This window comes from Onthophagus taurus, chromosome 3 (genome assembly GCF_036711975.1).
Source record: "Onthophagus taurus isolate NC chromosome 3, IU_Otau_3.0, whole genome shotgun sequence".
In the NCBI taxonomy this organism is placed as follows: domain Eukaryota; kingdom Metazoa; phylum Arthropoda; class Insecta; order Coleoptera; family Scarabaeidae; genus Onthophagus; species Onthophagus taurus.
In genome coordinates, this window is record NC_091968.1 from 28,614,768 (window position 1) to 28,626,823 (window position 12,056).

At 34.5% G+C, this 12,056-nt stretch overlaps 1 protein-coding gene and 2 long non-coding RNA genes across 4 annotated transcripts in view; 2 read left to right on the top strand and 1 right to left on the bottom strand.

Moving 5' to 3' along the window:
* LOC111424056 (uncharacterized) overlaps positions 1–12,056 on the bottom strand; it is a 100,942-nt gene that overhangs the window by 15,437 nt on the left and 73,449 nt on the right. The window lies entirely within an intron of this gene.
* Positions 1,730–12,056, top strand: part of LOC139429220 (uncharacterized) — a 219,915-nt gene continuing 209,588 nt past the window's right edge. Inside the window, exon 1 of the long non-coding RNA XR_011639885.1 lies at positions 1,730–1,921. This is a non-coding gene — a long non-coding RNA (uncharacterized lncRNA). The remainder of the gene's footprint in view (positions 1,922–12,056) is intronic.
* LOC111424041 (homeobox protein SIX3) overlaps positions 4,568–12,056 on the top strand; it is a 31,695-nt gene continuing 24,206 nt past the window's right edge. Inside the window, exon 1 of the mRNA XM_023057445.2 lies at positions 4,568–5,380. Within this exon, the coding sequence (XP_022913213.1) occupies positions 4,692–5,380 (689 nt within the window). The 5' untranslated portion in view covers positions 4,568–4,691. The remainder of the gene's footprint in view (positions 5,381–12,056) is intronic.

The window sequence follows — 12,056 nt, forward strand, 5'->3', positions numbered from 1 at the left end:
TATTAACACTAGACCTAGATCTAGAAACATTCGGATTTACCCGCACGTCTATCAAGACGGCTAAAACCGAATGATTCTAGTTCTAGGTCTTGTGTTAGTTCTAGTGATAACGCTAGTGCTTAGCATTAGATGTCACTGTATTGCATATTTTTATTGAATTAAAACTAGAACTAACACTAGACCTAGATCTAGAAACATTCGGAGTTCAAGACGGCTTAACCCGAATAATTCTAGTTCTATAACATGATTCATTACTAAACACGCCACAACAACGAGAAGACCAAGAAGATATCGAAAGTTAAATAAATAATCGATAATCATCAATAATATCAAATAACGGAAACAGAACATGGTGAAGTGTTATTCATAAATTGACGATTTCTTCCTGATGATGAGGGCTCAGTTTCCTCGAAACATGTAGAAAAGAAAACAAAAATAAATAACATCGATATAGTACAAGGAAAATAATTTAACCTTCATATCCAATTCTAGTTCTAGGATTTGTGTTAGTGCTAGTGATAGTGCTGGTACAAAACTAGAACTAACACTAGACCTAGAACTAGAAACATTCGGATTTAGCCGCACGTCTATCAAGACGGCTAAAGCCGAATGATTCTAGTTCTAGGTCTTGTGTTAGTTCTAGTGATAACGCTAGTGCTTAGCATTAGATATCACTGTATTGCATATTTTTATTGAATTAAAACTAGAACTAATACCAGACCTATATCTAGAAACATTCGGAGTTCAAGACGGCTTAACCCGAATGATTCTAGTTCTAGGTTTTGTGTTAGTTCTAGTGATAGTGCTGGTGCAAAACTAGAACTAACACTAGACCTAGAACTAGAAACATTCGGATTTAGCCGCACGTCTATCAAGACGGCTAAAGCCGAATGATTCTAGTTCTAGGTCTTGTGTTAGTTCTAGTGATAACGCTAGTGCTTAGCATTAGATATCACTGTATTGCATATTTTTATTGAATTATAACTAGAACTAACACTAGACCTACATCTAGAAACATTCGGAGTTTAAGACGGCTTAACAGGAATGATTCTAGTTCTAGGTTTTGTGTTAGTTCTAGTGATAGTGCTGGTGTAAAACTAGAACTAACACTAGACCTAGAACTAGAAACATTCGGATTTAGCCGCACGTCTATCAAGACGGCTAAAGCCGAATGATTCTAGTTCTAGGTCTTGTGTTAGTTCTAGTAATAACGCTAGTGCTTAGCATTAGATATCACTGTATTGCATATTTTTATTGAATTATAACTAGAACTAACACTAGACCTAGATCTAGAAACATTCGGAGTTTAAGATGGCTTAACAGGAATGATTCTAGTTCTAGGTTTTGTGTTAGTTCTAGTGATAGTGCTGGTGTAAAACTAGAACTAACACTAGACCTAGAAACATTCGGATTTAGCCGCACGTCTATCAAGACGGCTAAAGCCGAATGTTTCTAGTTCTAGGTCTTGTGTTACTTCTAGTGATAACGCTGGTGCTTAGCATTAGATATCACTGTATTACATATTTCTATTGAATTAAAACTAGAAATAACACTAGACCTAGATCTAGAAACATTCGCATTTAGCCGCACGTCTATCAAGACGGCTAAAGCCGAATGATTTTAGTTCTAGGTCTTGTGTTAGTTCTAGTGATAACTCTAGTGCTTAGCATTAGATATCACTGTATTGCATATTTTTATTGCATTAAAATTAGAACTAATACTAGACCTATAGTTCGTTTTTTTTTTCTATAATACTTGTCAATGTAAATTTTTTAGGGTTTCTGTTGGTATTATCTAGGACCGTTATAAAATTTATGTTGTTTTCCTGATTTTTAGTAACATTTTCAGTAACTAAATAGTTGAGGTTAAAATACTAATACATTTTTAGATAAATACGATTTTAACGAAGTACATATTTGTTGTAAAAACGTGCTACAAAGTAATTAAATAGAACAAAATAACTTTTCTAGGTAAATAAATGGCAAATAAACACCCCACAACATTTTTTATGCACCTTTTCTTTTTGAATAACGAAAGCTCAAACGTCAGTGTGACATATTTATTTCAAAACATGATAAAACAAAACACCCTGTTAATTTTGCCAACATTACAACAATTTGGCAGGTATTATAGAAAAAAAATGAACTATAGATCTAGAAACATTCGAAGTTCAAGACGGCTTAAGCCGAATGACTCTAGTTCTAGGTTTTGTGTTAGTTCTAGTGATAGTGCTGGTACAAAACTAGAACTAACACTAGACCTAGAACTAGAAACATTCGGATTTAGCCGCACATCTATCATGACGGCTAAACCCGAATGATTCTAGTTCTAGGTCTTGTATTAGTTCTAGTGATAACGCTAGTGCTTAGCATTAGATATCACTGTATTGCATATTTTTATTGAATTAAAACTAGAACTAACACTAGACCTAGATCTAGAAACATTCGGAGTTCAAGACGGCTTAAGCCGAATGACTCTAGTTCTAGGTTTTGTGTTAGTTCTAGTGATAGTGCTGGTGCAAAACTAGAACTAACACTAGACCTAGAACTAGAAACATTCGGATTTAGCCGCATGTCTATCAAGACGGCTAAAACCGAATGATTCTAGTTCTAGGTCTTGTGTTAGTTCTAGTGATAACGCTGGTGCTTAGCATTAGATATCACTGTATTACATATTTCTATTGAATTAAAACTAGAAATAACACTAGACCTAGATCTAGAAACATTCGCATTTAGCCGCACGTCTATCAAGACGGCTAAAGCCGAATGATTCTAGTTCTAGGTCTTGATAGTGTAAAACTAGAACTAACACTAGATCTAGAACTAGAAATATTTCCAACTTTCTAGTTCTAGGTCTAGTGTTAGTTTTAGCTTTAATTCAATAAAAATATGCAATACAGTGATATCTACTGCTAACTAGCACTACCTAGCACTGTCACTTCAGGTTTAGTCGTCTTAAGAGACGCATAGTTAAACCCAAGTGGTTCTGGTTCTAGATCTAGTAGAGCGATGGAGTTTTAGACATTGCAACATGCTTTTATTTTTTCTCTCCAGAGTTTGAATTTTTTATATAAACTGATATTTTTCTCAATGATTTCAAAAGGTGCACACTTTTTCGGCATAAAAAATAAATTCTATATTGCCGCAATTCAAAGATATGCAGCAAATAACATTTTTGGGCATTTTAGGTTTCTCACTTCTGCTATAGTTTATCGTTATCATTATAAACTGTCTTTTTAGTGTTTATTAATATTTTTTTTGGAATATCATTACATTGAAATTTCTTGTTATTGGGATGTACACACTTTTTGTCAATCCACCTTTCTAAGTGTCGGTATTTTGGTTCGTACCTTAAATGAAATCCACAATCAAAACGCACAAAAAGGGGTTAGCAGTAAGATTTACCTCGCTTTCTTCTTGTATAACCTCGCTTTTCCTTTAATACGTTGCCGTTTAATACTGCCGCTATCAAACACTTTTCTCATTAATATTCCATTCATTATTCTAATACATATCGATGTTCTTTATGAACCAATTCGTCGTCTTATTACAAATTGTCAACAAGAACATGGACTCTGCTGTAACTTATTCAGCCGGAACTCATATTATATGGTCAAGTTGCATTTTGATTCAGTAAACACTGTGTATAAGTATGTTACGTTTTGAAACTAACATTAATTTGTCGTGTACAATATAAAGGGAGTTGTATCGCTTTGACCAGAATTGACGATGTACAACATTCTACTGCCGACATAGCTTGTAATACCATCTATAAGAGAATTTTTTTAAATGTGGACATGTTACGTTTTATAAAAAAGCTCCGTATATATCCGGTCTGGTTATAACAGAAATTTTTTTGACGTATTTCCTGTTAATGATGATGGCAGGAAACTGAAACCAGTAGAAACAAAATATACATATTGGTATTTTTTCTAATATATTGTATTTTTGCTACTGTTCTAATTCTTTTCTTTAGAGATATAACGTTAAATAAAAATCATCAATAACATAAATCGTTTTTAATTCTCCTCAAATTTTGTATTACAAAATTGAATAGAGAAAGACGATCATAATCTATGAAGTCGTAATCAAAACATTCCCTTGCATCCCAATACCCCGTGTATATATTCACTAGCAATCGATGCTTCCCCTCGCCTCCCTTCTCGTGGGTCAACCCCCGTTTCGATGCTCTTCCAGGACGATCAATGCGATACCTGGCGGCGGCGGCTGGTTTCGGAAAATCCATAGCGCCACGATCTCGGGGCCCACTTAAACCGTCATATCTACTTAGCCCCGCACGTAATCCCGCAGATACAAAAGTTACTCTTTTTGTTTTGTGCTCTCCTCCGGAGTAAGAGGGGGCTCCCTTCGGTGCCCCGTAAAACCCCGCCAGGTCTTCTCCTACCAACCATTCGGACCGCCTGTAAACGTTATGATCCTTGTTGATTGGTTGGGTTCGTTACGTGAGATTCCGGTGACGTAGAAACTCCGGGGCCAATGGTAACGCAAAAGCCCACCCGGAGCCAGCCTACTCGATCCGGGCGAGCGCGATCAGTCAGACGCGCGACCGCGAATAGATAGGGTGTTAAAAGAGAAATCGAGTATTATTATTATCCGAAAAAAAAATGTTTGTGTAAAAATTTTTAAAAAAAACCAAAAAAAAAAGAAAATAGAAAACTGGCATCAACTCATATGGCGCTTGGACTCAACTCCGGTCTTTGTTCCGGTAGTTCCGGGTCACATTCGGACGCGTCTTCAAGTCCGGGAGTTAGTGTGCCCATCCCTTTAGCTCCGGTGATACCAAACCCGATGTTTGCACTACCAACGTTAAATTTTACCGTGTCGCAGGTGGCGGCGGTTTGCGAAACTCTAGAAGAAAGTGGTGATATAGAAAGACTTGCAAGATTTCTTTGGTCATTACCGGTAGCGCATCCAAACATCACCGAATTAAATAAAAGCGAAGCCGTACTTCGAGCACGAGCAATCGTTTCATTTCACAGCGGTAATTTTCGCGAACTTTACAACATCTTAGAATCTCATAAATTTACGAAAAGTTCGCACGGAAAGTTACAAGCGATGTGGCTCGAAGCACATTATCAAGAAGCGGAAAAGTTACGCGGAAGGGCACTCGGACCCGTCGATAAATATAGGGTTAGAAAAAAATTTCCGTTACCTAGAACGATATGGGATGGGGAGCAAAAGACTCATTGTTTCAAAGAGAGAACGAGAAGCTTGTTACGGGAGTGGTACCTTCAAGATCCTTATCCAAATCCGACGAAAAAACGCGAACTTGCCCAAGCAACTGGATTGACACCGACGCAAGTTGGAAATTGGTTCAAGAATAGAAGGCAAAGGGATCGAGCTGCGGCTGCTAAAAATAGGTAGGTTTTTAAAAATTAAATTTCTAAATAATAACCTCCACTAGTAGATCTATACTAAATTAACGGACAACCAACAATTATCGTTACAACTTAACACCAGTTCGCAGTGACGTTGTTGGATTTATGTTTTAGGGCACAACCCATGGGGGTCTGTGCGGCCACTAATTAGGACCCTATCCGAATCGTTCCGCGCGCGAGAAAACTATAAATTTCAGCCACCGGATAAACGCCTAAATAGCACACGTTCAGATTTTCACTTTGATTTATTAGATACAAAAAGCACCATAATCGAGTATTCATCTTTAAGAAAACCATAACAGATTTTGTGTTACATGCATCTTTTCATATCTGTTTAATTAATATATCTCGTTTGGTTGTAACAGAAATTTTGTTGACGTATTTCGTGGTAATAATGATGGTAGAAAACCGAAACCGGTAAAAACAAAATATAATTGAAGATATTCCCGATCCAATGACAATAACTTCATATTACTATTTTTTCTGATATACAGGGTGTTCCGGTGACTCGGGGCATAAAATTAACCTCATATACTAGAGCAAAAATGATGACAATTCGTGAAAAAAAATTATTATAACAGTCTTCAAATGGCCAAAATATGGGCCATCAAAGAAATTTTAACACATTTTTCTAAATATTTTCAATACCATTTATGGTAGAGCGTTGAAATTTGGTAGAGGGTAAACAAATATCAAGCAAAATCATTGAACCAATTTTGACTTTGATCGGGCTGCGGCAACCATGCAATACAGGCTGTCCCTAAAATTTGTTTGCTCAGAACTTTTTTGTTCGCTCGTAACCCTACATTTATTTTTGTACTCTTTAATAGAAAATTTATTTTAGAAACTTTTATCACTCTTTGAAAATTTTGATAATATTGACGGTTTTCGAGTTATACGCGAAAATGTTAAGCTTTGATTTCAATCGTAACAAACAAAAAAAAGAAACATGTTTCGCAAGATCTCAGTTGGCGATGACAATTGCGATGACAAAAACGAACTGAGCTAATAACCATTAATTGCATAAATTTCTAAGTGCAGATTTAGTTAAATCCAGTGTTAATTTATTTTACTTGAATAAAAGAATGTAATCTCCAAAACGATAAATTTAATTTTCACGGTAACAATAAACAAGAACATAACAAAAATTTTAACAAGAACAATAAAATTATAAACAAATAGTAATAAATAAAAAAGAAGAAAAAAATACTAAAGCAGATGTTCAAAAACACTGCCTGATATCGCCGTCTTAAATTAAAGCGCACTCTGCGGAGAACATTGATCTCAGTTCCAAGTTGATCAAATGAATCAACAATTTGCAACCTCAGTTGATCAACTGAAGTTATTTCAACGCAGTAAGCTAGTGGTTTAACGCGTTCCCATAAATAAAAATCTACAGGTGTAAGATCCGGCGATCGGGGGGCCAACTTATGGGTGCACCTACTCCTCGTCCAATCCACCGTCCCGGAAAACGTTCCCTCAGAAATTCTTGGACAGCCTGTGTGCTATGCGCAGGAGCACCATCATGCATATACCACATTGCTTGCCTTGTGTTTAAAGGAACTTGATCTAAAAAATCAGACTGCATATTGCATATTGCAGTCGCAGTGAGTAATCAGCCAGTCGAACTTCCTGAACTTTGTAACAATGAAATGGATAAAGCTGTTGCTCGTGAAGAACACGCCAGACAGTTGTTTTTGAAGTTAAAAAATGCCTCGCCATATCTAAAGTACTAGCTGTAGTATTTTCTTCTACGTAGTCTAGAATATCTTCTTCTAGTTCGGGTGTTCGGGCTGATCTTACATTACCGTTGTTAGTAAATTTCGGCTTACACGTCCCATTTTCCCTTAAACGGGTTTCAATCCTTAAAAATGTTTTTCGATTGGGCGCTCTGCGGTTCGAAAATTTCTCCTGATAACGGTTAGCGGCTGCTTGACATTGCCCTAATGTCAAAATCATGTCAGTTTGTTCACTAAATGTGTAACTTTCCATTTTGAACACTTAAAATTAATAATAACTAACAGAACTGTCGTTTGTGTTTAAACGACATGAGCAAGTTGACAGCAAGTTGTTTTTTTTTAATTGCCATGGCCAACCTTGACTTTTTCGAAGACTTTGTTTTTTAGTGTTACCATTGAAATCGAAGCTTAATATTTTCGCGTATAACTCGGAAACTGTCAATGTTATCAAAATTTTCAAAGAGTGATAAAAGTTTCTAAAATAAATTTTCTATTAAAGAGTACAAAAATAAATGTAGGGTTACCAATGAATAAAAAAGTTCTGAGGTAACAAATTTTAGGGACAGCCTGTATAGCATGGTTGCCGCCGTCCGATCAAATTCAAAATTGGTTCAATGATTTTGCTTGATATTTGTTTACCCTCTACCAAATTTCAACGCTCTACCATAAATGGTATTGAAAATATTTAGAAAAATGTGTTAAAATTTTTGAACTTTGATGGCCCATATCTTGGCCATTTGAAGACTTTTATAATAATTTTATGCCCCGAGTCACCGGAACATCCTGTATAGTACACCATAATCGAGTATTCATCCTTAAGAAAACCATAACAAATTTTGGGACAATACCCATCATTATTAACCATAACCAATAATCCAAATAGCTTCCTATTCAGGTGAACAATAAGTCTTAAACACATTTTAAGTGTCGTTAAAACATAATTTGAGAAACCGCAAAATACAATAAAGAATAAGAGAAAGAGATTTTTACCTGGTTTTAACGTGATTTTTCTCGGAATATTAAAAAAAATGTATCGTAATAAATGAGTTGTTGGTTATAATCGAGGAAAACGATCTCTCGGATGGTAAATTCCGGTAGAATCCGGTAGTCGTCCGATGAATGGGGCCGTAGATCACCAAGTCCCGGAGTTGTAATTATTGCCGTCGGCGTACGGTATTACGCCATTATACCGACAGATACCGGTATCATGATACATTACCGACGCCAGAACGGGGGCTCTCTTTATGCATTTATGGCCCTTTTGCCAACTACCGCGAACAATGTAAACGGGGTTACCACCCATTGAGTTAACATTTCTATTTACCTATATTTACAATTTCTTATTAACACAATCGAAATAAGTTATACTACTAAGAAATCGATAACGAATTAAAAGGTGGTATGTTAAATACAATTTTCCTTTGAGTACTATTTAAACCCAGCTGTTTGCGCTTAGTCGTGTAGTTTACTTCTATATAATTATTATGAATAAAATTAGTACCTAATAATTTAACACGTGTTTAACACGTGTTTGAACACATGTATCAAGTTCGTTGTGCGTTGTTACTAAAAGTTCTTGAAGATGGAGAATTTTTCGAAATCAGTTGAGGTTAATTATTATTATTATTATAATTGTATCAGAATAATGTTATTTAATCCAAATATAAGATTAGCAATGTCCAAAATTTGGTTTCTATTTTAAAAATATATCAGCAACAAAGTCCATATTCTTCTGATTTCCCTATTTGGACTAACATTCTCAATGATTCTCTAAATATGTTGCAAATAGCTTATATACAGCGCGATTTATTATCAAACTTTGACATATGATAGCTAATTCATCAATCGTCCTATTTTAATTATTTATGAAATTATAACACTTTAAAGTTTTCTGCAGCGAATTTATTAAAAGCCAGTAAAATCAAATATTCAACAAAAACAAAGTTGTCATTGTAATATGTCAGTTTGCTGTAAAGTTTAATTACTACATACAATAAGAAATTCAAAATGTACGCTTATAGCACTAAAGAGTATGCTGATATAATTTTCGTGTAATGTTTTTGCAATGGAAATGCTCGACAATCAGTACGAGAATATCAAGAAAGATTTCCACAGCGTCATTTGCCATATTATTCAGTTTTTAGCGATTCTTTCAGAAGACTTCGAGAAACAGATCCTGCTTCAGCAAAAGCTATTCGACCGCATGTAATTAATTGATAATTCTTTCATCAGCACTCGAAGAATAGCACAAAACATATATGTAAGTCAAGTTCTTCATCCGTATCGTTCAAGATGAACAGAATGTTCAAGCTTTACAGCCAGGAGACAGCAACATGTCCAAAATAATGACTTCATTTCAAATGTTCTCTGAACAGATGAATCATGTTTTACACGAGATGGTATAAATAATTACCATAATGAAGATATCTGCATGCGATTTGACCAAGGAAATTTCCACAACGTTTCAGCATCAACGTTTGGGGTGGAATATTTAACAACAATTTGCTAGGTTTGCATGTAACAATACACTTTTTGATTTACTTGAAGATATACCTCTTAATGCAATTCAAAATATGTGGTACCAGTACGATGGTGCCCCACCTTATCGCGGAAGAGTACTATTAAATCAATATTTTCCAAACAAGTGGATTGGTAATAATGGTCCATTTGCTTGGCCACCTAGATCCCCCGACCTTAATCCATTGGATTTCTACTTATGGGGTCAAATGAAACAAATTGTGTATCAAGTGGAAATTAACACACGAGAACAGTTATTAAATAGAATACAAATAGCTGCTACTGAAATAAGAAATCAACCAGACATTTTAATTCGGCTGAAGAACTCTTTAATTCGTCGTTGTGAAGCATATATTCTAGCAGAAGGAGGCTGTTTGAATAATATTTGTAATATTTATGTGTTTTAAAAAAATGTAGCAGTTAATTATGATATAAAAATTAAAACTTTAAAGTGTTATAATTTCGTAAATAATTGAAATAGGGCATTATGTTCATTAACATTTTTTTTTGTAATTGGATTAGCTATCATATGTATCACCCTGTATAACAATGCAAATGAACACTGTGTATAAGGATTCTCTGTTGGGTGCCTAATAAATCTTTAGGAGATTCAAAACTAAACGATTTCAAAGATATTTGACATTTTGCATGATACCTTTTTGGTATATCGGGAATTTCATATAACTCGCAATATATGAATGCTGTAACCATATGTATACACTATTTCACATGAAATGCAATATAACTTAATAGTACAGGCATTGGGTAATTTTGCAAAGGAAAAGTTTTGCTTGGAAAAAGGTGACGTCGGTAGTGTTAGTTCTACTTTTCGTTCAATAAATATGTATCACAATCTAATGCTGAATAACAATTAAAACTAGAACTAACACTAGACCTAAAAACATTCGTGTTTAGCCGCACGTCTCTCAAGACGGCTAAACCCGAATGATTCTAGTTCTAGATTTTGTGTTAGTTCTAGTGGTAGTGCAAAACTAGAACTAACACGAGACCTAGAACTAGAAACATTCGAATTTAGCCGTCTTAAAAGACATTGGCTAAATCGAATGTTTCTAATTCTAGGCTTAGTGTTAGTTCTAGTTTTGCAATATCACTAAAACTAATACAAGACCTAAAACTAGAGGTTCTAGTTTTAGTTTAATAGCAATATACAACAATCTAGCCCTATCTAATGCCAACGTACTCTACTTAGCGCTGTCATTAGAACTAACACTAGACTAACTAGACAAACTACGTATAAAATGTGTACACAAGATGAGGAAATGAAGAAAATATTACATAAAAACTACGTTAAAAGTAAATAAAACTTACCACGAAAGAAATTATCACAAAAAGATACAAATTTATGTGTCAATTTGACGTTTATGCTATAACTTAACGCTCATTAAACGTCAAGTGTCATTGTTGCCAACATAAATTATGGGTTTTAAAAGAAATAAATTCTTTTTATTTTTATAAATAAAATTGTAAATTAACGTAATTTGTTGAGGTTAAAAAACAAAATTAATCTTTATATTCATAAATAATCACGTTTTTATTTTATTTCTGTGAAAAATATCTTAAACTCAACCTAACCTAAAATAACGGTAACTGTCAATTTTTAATACAAATATTTTTTAAGATTTTTTTTGAGGTTATAAGACCCGTATTCTTTTCGCTTTGTTATGAATTAGATTATAATGTATCTATATAAAATAAACTAGACTCCTTGCACATAGCAATCGAATCACAAAAGATAGTGATTTAAAAGAAACTTGTCAAACAAGAAACTGGAAAATCTAGGAAAACACCAGCAGAAAAGACATTGGCTAAATCGAATGTTTCTAATTCTAGGCTTAGTGTTAGTTCTAGTTTTGCAATATCACTAAAACTAATACAAGACCTAAAACTAGAGGTTCTAGTTTTAGTTTAATAGCAATATACAACAATCTAGCCCTATCTAATGCCAACGTACTCTACTTAGCGCTGTCATTAGAACTAACACTAGACCTAGAACTAACTATATGCGGGTTTAGCTGTCTTAAAGAAATAAAGCTCTTTAAGAAATCATTTTCATAACAAATTACTAAAATACACAATGATATGTCATTAGATGTGAGATCGTCTGCAACCATTTACACATTTAAATGGAAATACTCAAGGAACACTCATTTGTCTGGCCTAGGATGAGATGTCGTAGTCTATCACATTCACATTTTCATCTTGTCGATGACAAGGACGACAACCTTTCTTTTTCTCTCCATTTCTTTATCATTTGGTTAGTGTTGAAGTATGTGTAGATATCTTGTATTAAGTTTTTGAATGCTGCTGTTTTCTTTTTGTTGCTATTGTTTTTATTTTCTTTTTTTGGTGTAGTTGAAAACCGGTTTTTCACCGAACTGCGC